This window comes from Saccopteryx leptura, chromosome 6 (genome assembly GCF_036850995.1).
Source record: "Saccopteryx leptura isolate mSacLep1 chromosome 6, mSacLep1_pri_phased_curated, whole genome shotgun sequence".
NCBI classification, from domain to species: Eukaryota; Metazoa; Chordata; class Mammalia; order Chiroptera; family Emballonuridae; genus Saccopteryx; species Saccopteryx leptura.
This window is the reverse complement of record NC_089508.1, coordinates 155,744,153-155,764,864: the sequence shown is the minus strand read 5'-3', so window position 1 is coordinate 155,764,864 and position 20,712 is coordinate 155,744,153. Positions and strand designations below refer to the sequence as shown.

At 44.9% G+C, this 20,712-nt stretch overlaps 1 protein-coding gene across 3 annotated transcripts in view; it reads right to left on the bottom strand.

The window, feature by feature from the left end:
• Positions 1–4,576: 4,576 nt before the first annotated feature.
• RNF130 (ring finger protein 130) overlaps positions 4,577–20,712 on the bottom strand; it is a 162,170-nt gene continuing 146,034 nt past the window's right edge. Inside the window, exons 8-9 of one of the 3 annotated variants that reach the window (XM_066343552.1) lie at positions 11,318–11,405; positions 6,387–7,963 (exon numbers count right to left, since the gene is read on the bottom strand). In XM_066343552.1, the coding sequence (XP_066199649.1) occupies positions 7,939–7,963; positions 11,318–11,405 (113 nt within the window). In that variant the 3' untranslated portion in view covers positions 6,387–7,938. Of the gene's footprint in view, positions 11,406–20,712 lie in introns of all 3 variants that reach the window. The other 2 variants (XM_066343550.1, XM_066343551.1) reach the window with 2 other exon arrangements.

Sequence of the window (20,712 nt, the reverse complement as noted above, 5' to 3'; positions counted from 1 at the left end):
TTCCTTTCTTTCCTTTCTCTCTCCTCCCTCCCTCCCTCCCTCCCTCCCTCCCTCCCTTCCTTTCTTTTTTAAGTGACAGGAGGGGAAATAGTGAGGCAGACTCCCACATGTACCCTGATGGGGATCCACCCAGCAACTCCATCGGGAGCCAATGCTCCAGTACCAAGTTATTTTTAGCACTTGAGACTGATGCACTCCAACAGAGCTGTCCTCAGTGCCAGGGCCATGCTGGAGTCACTGGCTTTGGGAGGGGAAGAGGGAGAGAAGGGGGAAAGGGAAGGGGGGAAGAAGCACATGGTTGCTTTTCCTGTGTGCCCTGATGGGGAATTGAACCTGGGATATCCATAAACTGGGCTGATGCTCTATCCACTGAGTCACCAGCCAGAGCCCATTAATCTATTTCTATCCCTATAGATTTGTTCATTCTGGACACTTTATGTAAATAAAATCATACACTATGTGGCCTTTGTGCCTGGTTTGTTTGTAAATAAAGTAATTTTATTTATTTACTTTTGAGTTACTATAACCTGTTCTTGGTTCATCCATGCTGTAGCATGTGTCAGTGCTTCATTCTGTTTAAGGCTGAATAATAGTCCATTGTATGGACAGACCTGTTGGATGGATGATCTGTTCATCAGTTGGTGGACAGTTGTTTTATTTCCCCTTTTTGGCAATTGTGAGTAATGTGCTGTGTACAAGTTTTTGTGTGGACATCGTTCAGTTTTCTTGGGTGGGCTCCTAGGAGTGGAATTGTTCAGTCACATGGTAAAACCATGGTTACCTTTTTAAGGAACTGCCAAACCGTTCTCCAAAGCAGCCACACCATTTCATATTGGCACCAGTGTGTGTGAGGGTTGTGGTTTCTGTGTATCTCCTCAACATTTGTTATTTTCTATCTTTGTTATTATAGCCATCCTAATGGGTGTGAAGTGGCACCTCTTGTGGTTTGGATTTGCAGTTACCTAATGACTTATAATATGGGACATCTTTCATGCCCTTGATGGTCATTTGTGTTTCTTTGGAGAAATGTCTGTACTTTGCTCATTTTGAATGGGTTGATTTTTGTTGTTGAGTTGTAAAAGTTATTTATGTATTTGGGATACTAGACATACAGTATTTTAAATCTAATCCTCACACATTAACCCTATGAGGTAAATATTTTATGATCTCTCTTTGAGAGAAGATAAAACCAAAATCCAGACAGGTGAAATGATCTGCCCAGTTCATATAAGTGTGCAGAACTTTCTGGCTCAACTCTTTTCTACCTGTATGGGACATCTGCTGCTTTGGCCCAGTGTCCACATCTTCCTATGCAGCATCTTGCTTTTGCCGTGGGAACCACACCTTAGAACTCTCTGCTGCTGTCTTTGCATGAAGCTGAATGTACTACTGGGGGGCAGAAGTGGAACCCATGTTGGCTTTGGCCATTGGCACATTCTACCTCTGTGACTGCAGCAGCTGGTTTGGTGATGACCATGTGCCTTCCAGCAAGCCAGCCAGGGTTAAGAAAATGCCATTCTGGCACGGGTGACCTCCTGGGGAATTAGATGAGCTCTACTGCTGATGGGGCAACCGTTGTCCTGAGCCTGAGACTGAAGTTTACCCAGAGGAAGCAAAACTGGCAATGTGTATCAGTGTTTGAGAGCCAAACCTTGCCATACCCGATACAAACATACCCCTGGCATTTAGCTTTAATGAGCCACTGCATTCACTTTTGCTTAAGCCAGTTTGGGTTGGGTTTCTGTAAGAGTCCTCTCTGATACAGGTTACCATCAACAGTACTCCACTGAAAAGCAAAGCAGCTTTTTCAATAGGTTTTTATTGAAATGGTTATATTAGCAAATCCCACATACAAGTATATACTATCAGCATATAGGTATATACTGTACAATTCCGCTACTTAATTATACCTACATCAACTAATGGACCTAGAAGTTGTGCTGCCCAGAACATTTTAAAGGGCTTATAAGATCTGATTGCCAACAAATCAGCTCACAGTCTACTTGCCGGTGTGTATGTTCTAGACAAGGTAAATCCCCATACAATGAGCCCCTAAATTAGGCTAATGATCACTTTTGCTTCTTGGATTTTTGATGTGTGTCTTTCTAGCACAAGCTAGCCAGTGGTGGATTACATTCAAGTGCATAGTTTCCCTTTCATCACTCAAGGGGGAAGCTAAGCCATTTGCCACATTTAGGTAAACCCTAGCTTTCCACACCCCAAATCACCTGTGTTAAAGTTAGAAAAATAGTTTGTATGCCATCCTCTGAGATGTTTGCATAGTTAGCAGGAACCCAGAGTAAGAGGAGCTCTTTGAATGACCCAAATATGAAAGGGGAAACTTTAATATTTGATATGAGTACAAAAGCTACAGAGGGTCAAAAACAACGGTGACATATATGGTCTAGGGTTTGGACTAACTCTTCCTCTTCTACAGGAACAGGATTGTTCTATTAGGTGATGGTGTTCCCCAGACCCCAAATAGTACTTACTAGCTTAGAGTCCTTTCCTATTTCTGTAATTGCACCGGTCAAGTTTCCTTAGACAGAGCCATTGCCACTCAGGAGTCGACCCTGCTTCCCATTCTCAGCCTAAGACACCAGAGTCTGGCCCCAAGCCCTGGCCTAGGGTGCCACTCCTCCTGCTGGGTCAGCAGCCAGGCCTGGGCTGGGCTGCTGAGGCATGAGTGGACATAGTGCCCTCTCTGCTTCTCTTCAGGATGGTACGACTCACCTCAGCTGGGCACCCAGGAAAGGACCTGGGATCCTGGTACTTGGTCACACCTTGCGTCCTGGTCCACATGGCGTATTGGCAGTCACTAGGCAGTCAGCCTTTCTGCTGGGAAACAGCTTACTCACTTGAGGGAAAGAAATGGCCTGGACATTACAGTTGCCCACCCCATGCCCACTCTTTGTTTCTACAAACATCTCAGGTTAGTACCTCCCAGTCACTAGAAAAGTCCTTTAATGCCACATAGTGTAAATATACTTGGACTTAGTTATAAATGAAGGATAATTCTGAAAGCAAATTAGAATTTACTTTGTGTTGGGTTAAATTTGTAAAAATAACTCAGAACCATCATCTGTAAGTCTCGCTAGTTGTCAAAAGCTGTAGAGATTTCTGGGGAGAGAGATTGATCACTGCTGGGGGATCCTGAGCTGTGAAGGCCCATCAGGCTTGCCTGATAACTGGTATCCCCCAAGTGAACCACAGTGGGTTGGAGAGAAGTGAACTGTTTCAGCCCAGCAATAGAACAGACTGAGGACGGTGGCAGCTGTGTCCCAGGGGATAAAGGGTCCACTGTAGCCAAGAACGAGTGCTCATGACATCCTCTGGCTCTCAGCTTTTCCACAGGAGAGTGTGCATGCTTTCTGAGGCTCCTCTGGTTGAGCTGGCCTGGCCTGCCGCTTCTGAGAAAGTCAGCCCTTTCAGGCTGCCGAGCCAGGCCGTGCTGCCAGGACCCCCATCTTTCAGGTATATCCACAAGAAAGGTTCTAGGGGAGAAACTGGGAGAGCCCAGCGTGGAGGTCTGAGGATTCCAGCAGCACTGAATTATTTTGAAGTTTAATACTCAAGTTGCATGAAGTTCAAAGTTTTTGTTTTTTGTTTGTAGTAAAGTATCTTTCTTCTTCCCCAAGTCAGAGTGAAGAAAAGTGAAAAAGTGACACGAGCTAGGGTAAAAAGCGAGAGGGAAACCATGGATAAGTCCCCATCACAGACTAGGGGCCGCACTGGGCCTGGTGGGGCCAGGATAGCCAAGGCTTGGGTGCAAATACGTGTCCTTTTTAGCAGTCAAGGCTGACAGTACCCCTTTCCCTCCGTGGTCCTGAGGGGTCATGGAATGCAGCTCTAGAGCACAGGTGACTGCTTTCATCCTTTGTCTGCTAGGGGCTTTGTCTGCTTCAACGCTCAGTTTGTTGGGATCTTCCAGGACACGCTTAAGAAAGAGGACAAACCTCTGGACTTGACCAACACCTTAGAGGAGCCCAAGGTCCAACTGGGCTTCTGACTCCACTTCAGTCCCCCTCATCCAGGCCTTCAAGACACGGATGTGAACTGGGAACTCAGGGCTCCAGAGCAGTGAAGGAACAGTTCAGAACATGGCACAGGCTCCTGGGCTCTGCTCACACGGCTTCACAGGACGTGAGGAAGGTCTCTGCGCAGGCGCAGCACAGGCATGTCACCTCCGCACCCTTCCTCCTGTATTTCCTCTGCTGTTACTATGTCTAAACTATGTAAGGCATTTGCCAGTCCTGCTCATTGATCTCAACCAGGTCCATGGATGTTACATGAACACATACACTCAACACTCATCCTTGGTCCAGTAGGCTTTGGAACAATTTACCAATGAAACCAAAAGAAAAGGCAAAACTAGGTGCACCTCATTTGTAACAACTGCCCACAACAAGGAAGATGCTAATTTTAAACTGTGGGTACCATAATGGTTACCCATACTCGTGTGTGAAGCTGGGAGAAAACGCTGAGTTTGATTCCAAACTTTGTTTCTGGGAGTGTGTGAGTCAGCTGGTCTGCCTCTGGCACAGAGTAAGGTGAACACCACCTTTTTTGCCTAGTCTTTTTTTTTTTTTTTTTTTAATTTTTTATTTCTTCATTTTAGAAAGGAGAGGGATAGACAGAGAGAGAGAGAGAGAGAGAGAGAGAGGAGAGAAAGAGAGAAGGGGGGAGGGGCTGGAAGCATCAACTCACATATGTGCCTTGACCAGGCAAGCCCAGGGTTTTGAACCGGCGACCTCAGCATTTCCAGGCCGACGCTTTATCCACTGTGCCACCACAGGTCAGGAACACCACCTTTTTTGAATAGAGAAGTTACACTCAGTGGTTTTTCTTTTTCTTTTTTAAGAGAGGAAGAGAGAGAGAGAGAGAGACAGCAAGACAGGAAGGGAGAGAGATGAGAAGCATCAACTCATAGTTGCAGCACTTTAGCTGTTCATTGACTGCTTCTTATATGTGCCTTGACTGGGGTGGGGGTGCCTGATGCTGAGCCAGTGACCCCTTGCCCAAGCCAGCAACATTGGGCTCAAGCCAGCAAACTTGGAATCATGTCAATGACCTAAGCTCTAGATGGCAAGCCTGCACTCAAGCCAGATGAGCCTGGGCTCAAGCCAGCAACTTTGGGGTTCTGAACCCGGGACCTCAGTGTCCCTGGTCAATGCTCTATCTACTGCGCCATCACCGGTCAAATTCAGTGGTTTTTCTAAATCAGTTGCTGAGAGCATCTCCTTCTGTTCTCACCTAATATCAGTCTCCCCAAGCCTGACTCTTGTGTCCCTGGGCAATTTCAGCCCTACTCTGGCATCCACCATCATTTGAAATAAGGGGACACCGGGGCTGGCTAGACACTCACTCTGGGATTCTAACTCCAATGTGTGTGGGAAGGAGAGTGCATGTGCCTATGTACATAGTGTGTGTGTGTGTGTGTGTGTGTGTGTGTGTGTGTGTGTGTGAGAGAGAGAGAGAGAGAGAGAGAGAGAAAGGGAGAGAGGGAGAGAGAGAGAGAGAGAGAGAGAGAAAGGGAGAGGGAGAGAGAGAGAGAGAAAGGGAGTGAGGGAGAGAGAGAGAGAGAGATCTGAGGCACCCAAGGGGCTGCAATTACATGGAGACTACTTTTGTAGGTATAGGTGACATGTACATTTAAAACAGCTTCCCAAGAACTCTTATGCACAGAGGGCCCCACCTTGATCAGTCTTTCCTCACCAAACCTCTACTGGAGACCCAAGAGCTGCATCTACATGCCCCCCTTTAGAAGCTTGGCCAGCCCTGAGATTTCAAGTGCCCCCACAGGGCTGTCCCCGGGTCCCACCAATACTCACCTAGTCACCAAGACTAGCAATCTGGGGTTCTGCTTGCCCTTTGTGGGTCCTTCCTTTTCCACATTCAGTCAGACCCGGTCTTGGGCCCACCTTTGAAGTTTTCTGCTCTGCCTGGCACCTACGGCAGGCCCCAGCACTCAGGCATTGCAATTCCTACCCAGCCCATCCCCTCCCCTCCCCAGCTCACTCTCTAAGTAGAGATTTGGATGCTCCCGCAGCAAAAGCTACCCTGCCTAGCAAGTGACACCCTCACCTTTGAATCTCAAGCCCCCTGGCTTGCCTTCACTGGAGGTGTTGCATTCCCAGCAACCTCAGGGGCTTCCAGGCTGCACTAGGCCCCATTCACCTGTGCCCCAGGAAAACTTAACTCTGCATGACTTACCCTCACTTTATCTGGTCTCAAATCCCACTTGGTGTTAATGTGCTAGTCTTCCTTCCTTCCTTCCTTCACTTCCTTCGCTTCCTTCCCTTTCTTCCCTTCCTTCCCTTCCTTTCTTCCTCCCCTTCCTTCCTTCCGTACAGGGAACTCCCAGCCTCTAGGACTGAGAGCCCAGATCACTGCAGCCTTATTGAATTTATTGGTCTCCTTGCTCATTAGGTAAATTAACAGAGGGTTCAGGTGCATAGAAGGGTAGTTAACTGTCTTTCAGGTATGTAAGGAAAGGTCATAGGGATCAACTGTTTTCCTTTAAACAATCTTTTCTAGCGCTGGCAAGGGCAGCATTCTGCCCCCGCAGGACCCGGTGTTCCAAAGTCTGCACAAAAGACTTGTCTCAGGAACACAGTCTAAACCCCAGCCATTTCCCCACTTGTCCCCCTTCTTCTTATTATTATTTTTTTTTGCACAGCTGCATAAGCAGTCTTGCAGCCTTCCTCTGCATCAATTGCTGGATGTTTTGTTGCCAGCACCTGAGGAAGTCTCCGTAAGCAGAGCAAAAAGTGCAACTGTCATATTAGAGGCTGTCATCAAAGTTTTCTGCTGCTTCAATTGTTTCTCTGCTTCTTGGCATAGATTTTTTATCTGCCTCCAAGTTGGAAAGCTGCCTTCTTCATCACTTGCATCAGTCCCACCAAATGGATGGTCTGGAGGGTTAGTACCTCCATCTGCATGATTGGGGATTCCAGGTTGTAGGTGCATCTTCTCCATTTTCTCTCGCTCCTGACAAGGTTTTACTCATTGAAAGGGTACCCAAAGCAAAGCTTCTCTTTACTTATCGCTCTGGCGGTCCTTCCAATTGTGTCATTGTTCCAATTGAGTCCCTGTACCAGTCAGGTTCCTGTTCGGCAGGTCCCTGTTCATCAGGCCCCACGTCTGGGCACCACTTGCCGAGACCAGCTCAGCCGTGGGCGTGCATGAAAGGAAGGCGCTGCAGGACTGAAGGAAAAACATACACAAGACACAACATACAGAGAAAGATGGGTACGGGGGACTCCCAGCCTCTTTTTTGTTGTTGTTGTTCCACTGGGATGCTCATACAATGCGAGAAAAGCACCTCTCCACTCATCTCCATTTTACATGCTTTCATTCATTGGTTGATTCCTACATGTGCCCCTACCAGGGACCGAACCCACAATCTTGGTTCATTAGGATGATGCTCCAACCAAGTGAGCTACCTGGCCAGGGGCAATATTTTCTATAACAGCTAAAATCTTAATGATCATTGGATTCACCTGAATTTGGAGTATATATGTGGCACATGGTGAGAACATAATAAAGGTCTGTTGACAAAATCAGCCTTATAATCCTACCTTTTTCCTTCTAAATCCTACTTCCTGGAAATCAGTGTTTTTGTTTCAAGACATTTATGAGCAGCAACCACTTGTTAAGGTGACCTGATATCAATACTACCTCCTTGCATTCCTATAGTAGAAACACTGCATAAATAATAAAGGTTAACAGCAAGGCAACATTTTAATTTTTCTTCAGTTAAAACCAGTTTTGTTTAACATGTAGATCAAGGAAAGAACTGGGTGTGAGGGGTAATAAAAATATGAAGGCCATAGGAAACACCAAGTTAATTAAATTTAGTAACCTTATTTTGTTTTTTGCACCCTTAGCGACTGCACCTCTGACACAGGCTGTGGCAGGCATCAGGGTGGCCGGCAGCTATTCAGGGAAGTGCCTCATGGACCTGAGAAGGGACAGGAAAATGGAGTGTTTCTTAAAGAGTAGGGTTCACCAGACCTTGCAAGGTGTTTTAACCCTGGTGGTAGAGCCTGTCTTCCCCCAGGGCAGAGGCAAGCAGCCCAGGGTAGACATGCTGCCTGCTCACACCCAGCACCACCACAGGGCCACCGGAAGCCTGGCCCTCCTCCTGCAAACAGCTGGGCTATTTTCTGACCAGCCATCTCTCCTATTTCTCTGAAATAATAGGAAAGGAAGACTATAGGAAGTTCTTCCCTTGGGAAGTTAAAAATCACCAAATTGAGACATTTGCATTTTAACTGTCACGACCCAATTTCTGGCTACTCCAGACCACAGTCCATGTGCATCCTGTGGTTATGCTGCCAGTTCTGCCCCTGCTTGGCCTGGGGAGAAGCTGGAGCCAGGCCCAGCTCAGAGCAGTCTGCTGCAGGGACGGAGGTTTGTGGTGTAAGTAACTCTTCTGCTCCTTCCATTCTTCAAATAGTCCCCACAATACCCCACCAAAACGATCAAAGCTAATCACATGTTGCCTGGGTAAGAACCATGGTGGCTGTAAGTGTAGTGAACTGGGATGCTCATACAATGCGAGTAAAGCACCTCTCCACTCATCTGACCATGTCTGCCAGGCCAACAAACTCTGCTGCCCGAACCACAAGCTTCTCAGAGGCAAGGGTGCCTGGGTTGAGGTGTGCTCTCACAAAGCTCACACAAAGGCAGCTCTGGCCTCCTGTCCCCTGCCAGGATCTCTGGGTGGCTTGGCAGAGGATTTCTCCTCAGCACAACTGCCAGCAGAGGCTGTTATTAGACACAAATCATGCCACCCTCATTGTTCCCGAAGTGTATGATCTTCATGGAGAAGTTGCTGTGCCTCCTGACAAAGGTAGGACATTATGTACTAAGCAGGAAAGTGGCCCCGATTTTCAGGAAAAGGGTGTCGAGTAGGGCTCTGAAGCACTATTCTGAGTGAACTCCATGTAAGAAATGCCTCCTTGGTTATTCAGCAGGAAATGTGTGCTCTAGATTTACCAGAAATTCAAATAGTGTATCAATAAGTGAGACAATTTTTTTTTTTTTTTATGTCAGAGTCAGAGAGAGGGACAGATAGGGACAGGAAGGGAGAGAGATGAGAAGCCTCAATTCTTTGTTGTGGCACCTTAGTTGTTCATTGATTGCTTTCTCATATGTGCCTTGACTGGGGGCTACAGCAGACCGAGGAACCCCTTGCTCGAGCCAGCAACCTTGGGCTCAAGCTGGTGAGCCTTGCTCAAACCAGATGAGCCCGCACTCAAGCTGGCGAGCTCGGGGTTTGAACCTAGTTCTTCCACATCCCAGTCCGACGCTCTGTCTACCACGCCACTGCCTGGTCAGGCAATAAGTGAAATCTCTAGGGGCCTGAATTTTAAATTTCTTCTCGAGTAATTTTACTTCTTTTCAGTAAAGGGATGTTTCAAGTGAAATTTAATGTAATTGCTTTTGTAAGACTGCACAAATCAGAAGAAAACACTGCTGGGATGTGAGTTCTGGTTCAGGAAAGCATGGTGTGGTAGGGACAACGTGTCAGAGCCAGGCCTCTTTCCCTTGGGATGAGCTGAACCAAATGCAAATGCAGGTGCGAGTCTGGAACCCTGCAGACCAGGCTGCATTTCCTCGGCTCCATTCCCCCACTGCAAAGCAGTGGCAAGCCTGTCTCTGAACAGTGCTCTCTGAAACTGTGTTTTTATCAAAAATATTTTTATAGTGCAAAGACTATAAAAAGGAAACCAACAAAAGCCCTTGGATAAAAAAGGTAAAAAGAAAACATTGCCAAAACCTTAAAAATCTGCACTGTTCCGACCTCAAATGATTACAAACAAAATGCTGCTGCTCACACCGAGGCGACGAACCTGCAAGATGTTACCACTCTGGTTCTCGGAAGGTTTTTGTTCCAGGCACAACTATGTCGGAGGCACCTCAGCAACAAATCGTGAACAGAGATGCTGATAAAGAGAAGCTAGTGCACGTGGAAAAGGGCAAGTGTTCCCTTCAAAGTTCTGTCCTACAGAGTCAATAGAAACAGCAGGGTGGGGAGACATGAGTGTGTGGCATGCTGCTGGGTCTGACTCTTGGCATGTGGAGACTGAAGCTTCCAATCTCACAACAAGGATTGGAGGGTCTGAATGTATCCACTCCTCTTCGTGGCTCATGTCACAGGAGAAACGAGCTGACTTAGGGTGTATCTTTGAGGAAAAAAGATGCTTAGATTTGTTCCATAAATTTGCTTATCATAGTTCCATGTTGGGAATATTCTTAATATGCACGTTTCTTGTGATGTTAACTCAATCATCCCAGGTGTGAGGGGAAAGCACGTGTCCCAGCTGTGCACTGTGCTGGCCACCGCATCTTTTTCTGTAGGCCCCTGTGTCTTCTTCACGCCAATGCCCAGGGGGGTACTGGGTTGGACCAGTGAAGACTGAAGTACGGTGCTTATCTGGTGTCTAACAACAAGGAGGTGGTGTGATCGTCTCAAGAAAGCACTTAGAGTCATACTGATTTTGACACCCATGGGCTGTCACCCTGACATCATTGCCAGGCTGGCCTCCTCCTCCACACCTTGGTGGTTGCCAAGCAAATAAATCCACAGGCCTCGGAGACAGGGCCTTCTGTGTTTTGGTGGTCACTTAAGCACATGATACCTTACATCATCCTCTCTGACAACATGGACAACAGCTTGTCCTGTACCGCCCGCCTACAGCCCTGTCATGGTGCTCTGGGTGGTCCGTTTCTGAGGCAAGGTCAGACCAGAGGAGGCAAGATTTCTCTCAGGAACCTTTAGAAAGAGGCCCTTTAACAGAAAGTAGAGTAAGAGATAGGAAAACATAGAGCAGGCCACACAGTAGCAACTTGTGCCTGCGTCAGTAAGAAGCATGCCTGCGGTCATTAGTATGCATCCTAAGTGGGAAGCACAAAGGCATTAAATATAAAATAAAATTTAAAAATGTCAACATCACCCTGACACAGCATGTGATTACTCAGAGACATGTTTGCGATGCAACATTAATCCTTGGGCCACCTCTTCTCTGCAAACAGCCAGGCTGCTCGGGGCCCGTGTTCAGTGGCCAGCTTTGGGCAGGTTTTTGGTGCCACCAGGTCACCAGAGCAAAAGGCTGTCCTCAAAGCCTCACCTTGGGGGAACTTTGCAATTTAACCCTGAGCCTCAACCTGAGCTCGGAAAACACTGTCATTGTTCCAGAATGGGTGCTGACAGAGAACACAAAATGGGAAAGGTGATCATAAACCAAGTCACAAAAGAGGTGACCCCCAACAGCCCATTTAAAAAAATCAGGTTTTGTTTTCATCATACATGTCCAAAGAAGGTTCGATTGTGGATAATTCACTTTCATACACCAGGCTCCGAGGGGACAGAGAGCTTCGATGAAAGAAGTGACCACCTGGAGAAGGAACAAGAAAAACAGACTCACTAGGTCATCAGGCCGGTACTTCCCACACTTCCCACGTGGCTTGGAGGAAAGAAGGTGAATTATCTTCAAGGCATCACATTTTCTCAAATACTTGTCTATGTTTTGGGTTCTTATGAAAGAATTCAGGCATCCCTCAATTTACATACACTTTAAACATGTAAATGCCAATGTTTGGGTCCCCAAAAGATTAACCACTCGAGCTCTTCAAAGAGAAAGCTGCCTGATGCTCCTACAAAGCCTCTACTTACAAACCTGAAGAATTCCAGCAGGGACCTGCAATCATTTGGAAACCCTCACACCTCCTCTCTGAGCCCGGGTGAGGCGCACAGAGTCCCTTCATCTTTGGGCAGACCAAGGTTGTGACTTTGAGGCTCTGATAGTGCACTAAAAGTTTTTATTTAAAGTTAAACCTTCACATGGTTCAGAGAGTTCATCCCACATGTGTTAAGACCAGTAATATGTCTTATGGACATAAATGGAAGTTCAGAGACTTCCATTTGAGGTGATTTGTGGCATATTTACCTCCGTGTCTCTAAATAACATGCCTGTGCTGATCCTTCCTAATGTTTCCAGTCTTAGATTTACCTGCTGAACACACACTATGCAGGATTTCCCCCATCTTCCCCTTGACCACATCCACACATTTTTCCATTGCCCCAATATAACTATATTTTGATTAAAAAAAATTCAGTGTTTACATTATTTGACTTTTTGTGCTATTCAGAGCTAAGCCATGCTTAAATTTTTTTTTAATAACTGTGTTTTGTCTTACAGCTTTATTGGGGTATAACTGACATACAACAAAATGCACATATTTAAAATATGTAATTTTTTTGTGTGTGACAGAGACAGAGAGTCAGAGAGAGGGACAGATAGGGACAGACAGGAAGGGAGAGAGATGAGAAGCATCAATTCTTTGTTTCGACACCTTAGTTGTTCATTGATTGCTTTCTCATATGTGCCTTGACCAGGGGGCTACAGCAGAGTAAGTGACCCCTTGCTCAAGCCAGCGACCTTGGGCTCAAGCTGGTGAGCCTTGCTCAAACCAGATGAGCCTGTGCTTAAGCTGGTGACCTCGGGGTTTCAAACCAGGGTCCTCCACATCCCAGTCTGACGCTCTATCTACTGTGCCACCGCCAGGTCAGGTTAAAGTTTATAATCTGATGAGTTTTGACCTCTCTACACATCCCTGAAACTTTCATTGGAATCAAGACAGCGTACATCTCTGTAGACTTCCTGGTGATGCATACTTCTTCCCACCCTACTCCTACCCCCAGATAAATGCAGGTGAGTTTGCATCTCTCTAGACTTATAGTAGGTTATTGGCTCTAACAAATAAAGGTGCTATGAACATGTGTGAATGAGTCTGATTGCCATTTCCCTCGGGTAGATACCCAGGAGCGAAAGGCTGCACAGGTGTAAGTTGACTTTTCTATAAATGATTGAACTATCGAGCATTGTACCAGCATTGTGTGAGCTCTAGCTCCTCGGCATCCTCACCAACACTTAGTCACTGTTTTACATGTTAGCCATAGCAGGAGTGTAGTAGTATCTCACTGTGGTATTAGTTTGCATTTCCCTGATATCTGGCATCTTCTCATGTGCTTTTTGTCCAAATCTTCTGCCCATTTAAAAAATTGGGTTGTCTTCCTATTGTTGAGTTGTAAGAGTTTTAAAAATTTTATACACACACACACACACACACACACACACACACACACACACACACACACACACCTCCGTGTCTCTAAATAACATGACTGTGCTGATTCGTCCTAATGTTTCCTAATATATATATATATTCTGGACACAATTCCTTTGTCAGACATACATGTTTTGCCAATATTTTTTCCCAGTCTGTGGCTTGCCTTTTTCTTTTCTTTAAAAAAATTTTTTTTTCTTCTTCTGTTTTCTAAGTAAGAGGAGGGGAGATAGAGAGACAGATTCCCACATGCACCTTGACCAGGATCCACCCAGCAACACCCATCTGGGATAGATGCTCTGCCCATTTGGGGCCATGTTTACAACTGAGCTATTTTTAGCACCTGAGGCAGAGGCTCCACAGAGCCATCCTCAGTGCCCTGGGTGATAACACCCAAACCAATCAAACCATGGCTGCGGGAGGGAAAGAGAGAGAGAGAGAAGTGGGGAAGGGTGGAAAAGCAGATGGTTGCTTATCCTGTGTAACCTGCCCAGGAATTGAACCCGGGACATCCATATGCCAGGCCAATGCTCTACCACTGACCCAATCATGCCTTTTTATTTTCTTAATAATGCCCTTTGAAGAGAAAAAATTTTAATTAATTAATTTATTTTTTTGTATTTTTCTGAAGTTGGAAACGGAGACGGTCAGACAGACTCCCGCATGCGCCTGACCGGGATCCACCTGGCATGCCCACCAGGGGGCGATGCTCTGCCCATCTGGGGCATTGCTCTGTTGCAACCAGAGCCATTCTAGCGCCTGAGGCAGAGGCCACAGAGCCATCCCCAGCGCCCAGGCCAACTTTGCTTCAGTGGAGCCTCAGCTGCGGGAGGGGAAGAGAGAGACAGAGAGGAAGGAGAAGGGGAGGGGTGGAGAAGCAGATGGGCACTTCTCCTGTGTGCTCTGACTGGGAATTGAACCCGGGACTCCTGCACAGCAGGCCAACGCTCTACCACTGAGCCAACCGGCCAGGGCCTTACATTTTAATAAAATCTACTTTATTAATTTTCCTTCTATAGTGGGTGCTTTTGTGTCAGAATGAAGAAATCTTTGCCAGCCCTGGCCGGCAGAGCATTGCCCCCTAGTGGGCGTGCCAGGTGGATCCTGGTCAGGCTGCATGTTTCTCTGCCTCCCTGCCTCTCACTTAATATGATAAATAAATAAATCTCTGTGGAGTTGTCAAGAGGGCATCACTACTCATGACATGTAGGTTGTCCCATAGGGATTTCCAAATTCAACTGTAATTAAACAATTGACTCATCTGGCAATGCACACATGAAGGCTGGTTACCTAGCCCTCTGAGTCCTCACAGTTGTATTAGGCAGCTTGGTAGAGAAACCGAGACACATAAGAGGGTTTGAGATGACTTGGAATAAGTAATTCCCTTGGAACGCAACCCACAAGCAGCTCTCTTGAACCCACTACACAATATCCCTAGAAATTTGTTCAGACTCTGCAGATATACAAAGAAAATTAAAATTAACATGGGAAATCATACCTTTAAGTCAACAAGCCCCAGGAACATCAGTCCCCCATTAATAATTCTGCAGGTTAAATTCAAGTTAACTTGCAAGTATCTACTGTAATGAAAAAATTTCAGCTTGAAATGGTCAAAGTGAGGACCTTGTGATACCTCCGAAGTGATTTTTCTGCACGCTCAATTAGAAAATGCCGGCTCTCGGCCCTGGCCGGTTGGCTCAGTGGTAGAGCGTCGGCCTGGTGTGCAGAAGTCCCAGGTTTGATTCCCGGCCAGGGCACACAGGAGAAGCGTCCATCTGCTTCTCCACCCCTCCCCCTCTCCTTCCTCTCTGTCTCTCTCTTCCTCTCCCGCAGCGAGGCTCCATTGGAGCAAAGATGGCCCAGGCGCTGGGGATGGCTCCTTGGCCTCTGCCCCAGGCGCTAGAGTGGCTCTGGTCGCAGCAGAGCGACGCTCCGGAGGGGCAGAGCATTGCCCCCTGGTGGGCAGAGCATCGCCCCCTGGTGGGTGTGCCGGGTGGATCCCGGTCGGGTGCATGCGGGATTCTGTCTGACTGTCTCTCCCCGTTTCTAGCTTCAGAAAAATACACACACACACACACACACACACACACACACACGTCGGGAGCCGATCAACGACTGCTGTCTGGCAAGGTCACAGCAGGAGAAGACCCACAACTGCTGGCTGACAAGGTTAAAGCAGAAGAAGATCAAAAACTGCTGATTGACAAAGTCACTGCAGTGAAGACCAATGGCTGCGGGGTGACAAAGTCACCGCAAAGGAAAGGCATAACGATACTTCCCCCTTTGACCTTTTTGAATTAATCTGGCCTTATATCCCCCCTTTTCTGGGTGTGTGCTATTATTTGTAGCACAGGGATAATAGTACCATGCTTTCCCTGTAGATTTGTAGTAATTTCTTTGGAAATGAGACAGAAGGTGTAAGTTCCACAGAAAAGCCTGTAAGCCCCTTGAACTGGGTTCATAAACATAAGAGGCTGGCCATGATATCCCTCATAAAGGGTTAAGTTTGTAGGAGAATTTCTTCTTATTAATCATGTTAGAAAGAATAAAGTTAGAATGGCATTTGGCGCCCGGAACAGGGACCTACAGGTAATCCCCCCTCGTTGTCTCGGGATGGCTAGGACTCCACTCAGGGTGCTGCAGACCCCCCTGTAAGAAAGACAGGATGAGAATAGGTGGAGAATTTCAGAACTTAAGATTTTGAGAAGTCATGGGCCATAGTGAGTCTTTATAAAAGTCTCTTTTAAAAAGTCATTAAGTATACACTTTCCTTAAAAGGAGTTAGTGTTTCCACTAAACAAGTAGCTCGTTTTATGGAATTTGTACAAAAATGTTCTCCATGGTTTCCAGATGAGGGAACGCTTAGTTTCGAGAAATGGGTTAAAGTTGGAGAAGATTTAAAATGTTATTATGAGCTACACGGACCAGAAAGGGTCCCAGTTGATGCATTTGCTTTATGGAGCTTGATTAAAGATGCCTTAAATCCAGAACATGAGATGCATAAATTCCCTAAGGCAACTGCTCCTCCAAAAGAAGAGACTCCATTAATTAGAAATAGAAGGCAGTCTCAAGATAGTACAGATCATGCTATGGCCTCTTTAAAATTAAGTAAACATCAGGATGATAGTGAAGATCATTTATCTCCAAAAGATGAGGCTGAATTAGAAGATGAGGCAGCTAAATATAATAGGGATAATGAGGATTGGAACTCAAAAACAGTCTTGCCCATATTATATCCCTCCAAGACTGACAAAAAGGATGAAAATAAGGCTATTAAAATGTCTTTGCCTCTACCAGTACAATCACCAGATGTTAATGAAAAGAAAAAATCATCAGGGTTAACAGGGTTGCAGAAGGCAATTCAAGCTTCTTGCGACCAAGAGGAAACTGATTTGGCATTATGTTTTCCTGTGGCTGTGGCTGGTGAATTTGATGAGGAGGAGGATCCTACATGGGAGCCGCTTCCTTATAAATTATTGAAAGAGTTGAAAATGGCTTGCAGTCAATATGGACCCACCTCTCCTTATACTATGTCTTTGGTGGAAACAGTTTCTCATAATTGGATGACTCCTTATGATTGGGAACAAGTGGCTAAAGCTTGTTTATCTGGAGGAAATTATCTCCTTTGGAGAGCTGAATATGAGGAGCAAGCTAAACAACAGGCAGTTAGGAATCGGAGGACTCATAATCCTGTGATTAGAGAAATGATTACGGGAGAAGGAGAATTTGCTGATGTTAGTGAACAGTTAAAACTTTCTAAACCAGCTTTGATACAAGTGAATGGTTGTGCTATATCAGCTTGGAGAAAGTTGCCAGCTTCGTCTGGTGGAGATGTTACTGTGGTAGGAGTAAAACAGAAAGGTGATGAACCTTATGAGGAGTTTGTTGCTCGGTTGATTCAAGCAGTAAGAAGAGTTATTTCAAATGAGACGGCAGGAGATATTATAATTAAACAGTTGGCTTATGAAAATGCTAATTCCACTTGCCAGGCCATGTTGCGGTCAGTGAGGAGAGAAGGAACGATAGGGGATTTCATCAAAGCCTGTCAGGACGTAAATCCTGCTTTTGTTCAGGGAGTAACTATTGCTGCAGCTTTAAAAGGAGAAACGTATCCTCAATGTATTAAGACTATGTATCAAGGAAAAATGCCTTCTGTCAATGAAGCTTCCTCTAAGGGAAGTCGTACTTGCTTTACTTGTAACCGAACGGGCCACTTTAGCCGACAATGCCCTAACAAGAGTGGGCAAGCAGGCCCAGGAGTGCAAGGGACAGCTCCCATAATTAATAATGCTAATAATAATGTCCCATTGCCTAAGACTTTGTGTCCACGCTGTCAAAAAAAATATCATTGGGCAAAGCTGTGCCATTCTAAATTTCACAAAAACGGACAGCCATTAGGACTAAAGTTAGGAATAGAATGGCAGCCCCCACATAATCCAAATCTGACAAGTAATCAAAGTAGTAATCAGGGAAACTGGCAAGGGGGCCAGCCTCAGGCCCCAATAACAATTGGGGCCAGCCTGAATCCATTTGTCAACTCCGGTCTGTCTCAGATCTCACCCGGGCCTCCTGCGTGGCAGGGGAGAATTCTACCACTGAACCATCAATGCCTCCATGCAAAATATGAGAAGCAAGCCTCTTGTGGGGGTTGAAATGGAGGAATTTCGGCTGCCGGTTGTAGCAGCTATTAGAATTTAAGAATAATTAGAGACTGAGATGAGTTTTAAAGTTGTGTTATTATCTGATTTTCTTTAGTAAATAGAAGGACTTAAGAGTTTGGAAAAATTACAGTTTTTTCTGTTCTCCTCTTTCTCTCAACTCATTTTATTTCTTTCCTGTTCTATGCCTGAAAAGAGGGCAAAGGGAACACCTGTTTGGATATGGCTAAACAGAATCTCATAAACGGCCATTCTCGAAACTTTTCGAGAGAGAGTTCTGTTTGGTTTCTATCCTTAATGTTCCAATCAAAATAGCCCTGTGTAAAAATCAAGCAGGCCATATTCTAATCTCTAAAATCCCGGGTTTCTCTCTAATTTGTCTGATTTGTCTACTTTGTCTGATTCTTGTTTGTGTTTGGTCTTTGTTTAATGTTGTCTAAATGTGATTTTTTAAGTTCTTGCATGCAAAAATTGAATATGCCGGCTCTAATATTATAAATATATCATCCCTACAAATTTATAATTTTAATTGAAACAAGTAAAGCGCGCTCATTTAAATTTAAATAGAATGAAATATGAATCCTAAAAACTTGTTAATTTTGACCAAACTGCTTCAAGCTTCAGGCTGCTTGCTGTGGTTACAGAGCTTGAAGCAGAGTAGATTTACCCAACAAAGGTGTAGATTTTTTTTAATATAGAAAAATAATGAAAGTCACACTAGAATTTTCCAGCTTTAATGTGTTCTTTAAATTGCCTGTTAATTAATGAAGTAGAAATGTTTTTATGAATATAGAAAACTCGTATACTGGAACTCCTGCAAATCTTCTTTATCATGCTTTTTACTTTAAAAAATTTCTTTTGAATGCTGATATACAGGATTATTCAACACCTGAGACACTGGAATCTGGATCTGGATAAGCCTAAACCAATGGCAAAGTGGAAGGATTTATTGACAGGTCAATAGAAAGGTCCAGATGTAATTCTAACCCAGGGGAGAGGGTATGCTTGTATATTTCCACAGGACGCTGACTCGCCTGTCTGGATCCCAGACCGGTTGATTCGCCATGTCTCACCAGAGGCCTCTACTGCCACTGCTGCCCCCTCCCAGCCAGAAGGAGACTCCTGTGCCACCCACATCACCAGTGACTTCCCAGCAAAGGCCATCAAGGAGCTCTCCGTATGATCCTGTTACTCGAGGGATACAGCAATTGTCACTACAGGAAGCTAGACGACCTCCCTATCATGGTCAACGGATGGCTCACTCTACTCAAACTGTCAACTCACCAACCTGGGACCAGTTGAAGGCATTGTCTGAGAAGATTGATTTAATTTGTCATCGACAAAACATACATCATAACCCTGCTAATATGTTTATTACTATACTAGCTGTACTTTCAATTCAGGTACTTAATGTTGAGGCTATTGAACAAAACAAATCTTATTGGGCTTATATTCCATATCCACCATTAGTTAAGCCTGTTACTTGGGGAGGAGATGATATACCTGTGTTTAATAATCATACTAAGTTTTTGGGAGAATCATGTAGTTCTTTTATTATGCATAAAACTGATTCAAATTTCTCATTTCATGGAAAAACGGATAAGATACCTATATGTTTTACGTTCAATAATACTCGCAAGATTTCTGGGTGTTTTCCTACTACATTTAAGACCATTTGACTGACTCTCCTAAAAGTAATAAACCTGGACACATTACAAGAGACTTATGGTCTCTCACAATTTTAATGCCTGGAGGCCCTGACACCCATGAGTATAATCCTGTTACTTTGCCTCCTAAGGGATTTCACCCATGTAAGCTTTATCCTCCAAAAGAGGCAACTCAAGAGCCTTACTGGTGGTCTGTGGAAAATAGATTTGGTTTTCCCTCATGGCAAGAATGTGCATATTATAATTATATGAATTATACTGCATATGCTGTTAATTTCACTGTACAAGATTGGTCTAGTCCTTATTTTGAATATGATTATAGAAAATTAGTGCAGAAAATGAAAGACGTTTACAGTTGGTCAGATAAATATAATCCTTTAAATAAAATCATCACACGTTGGCAGTCTACTGGATGGATACCTGCACAGTTAACTTATCAGTATAAATCAACCACCAGGTATCAAACAAAGCTTTGGCAGCTAATTGCAGCTGCTGCACCAGCATATTTGGTTAGTCCTCACCCTTACCCTGTTCAGAATATTTTTGTTTAGGCTTGTGTACAGGCTCCTTATGTACTCTTGATTGCTACAAAGAACAGTAATCTTTCTGTTAATACTTATAATTCTATGTTTAGCATTTCCTGCTCTCACTGTGTTTTAACAAACTGTCTATCTTATGACACCAAAGCTCAAGTCATGTTTATTTTGCAGCAGCCACCTTATGTGATGTTACTTGTTAGTCTGTCTCAGCCTTGGTGTGATGACCCAGGGTTGCATGCACTACAGGCTGTTTCTGAAGTGCTTGCTCACCATCGAGGAAAGCGATTTGTTGCAGAATTGATTTTAGGAATTACTGCTCTTATTACTATTATAGGATCTGTAGCAGCTTCCACCACTGCTTTAGCTCAATCAGTTCACACTGCAAATCATGTAGATAGTTTATCTCGTAATATATCTCTTGCATTAGCAGTACAGGAGACTATAGATAGGAAGTTATAAATGAAAGTGAATGCTCTAGAGGAGGCTTTTATTCACATAGGTAATGAGCTGTTAGCTATGAAGGCTAGGATGACTTTTAGATGCCATACAGGATTCAGGTGGATATATGTGACTCCTTTAGGATACAATCAGTCTATTATAGCATGGAATAATGTACAGAATCACTTGTTAGGTGTGTGGAATAATAGTGATATTAGTTTAGATTTGAGGAAATTACATCAGCAGATACAAAACTTAGGACATTCAGGCTCT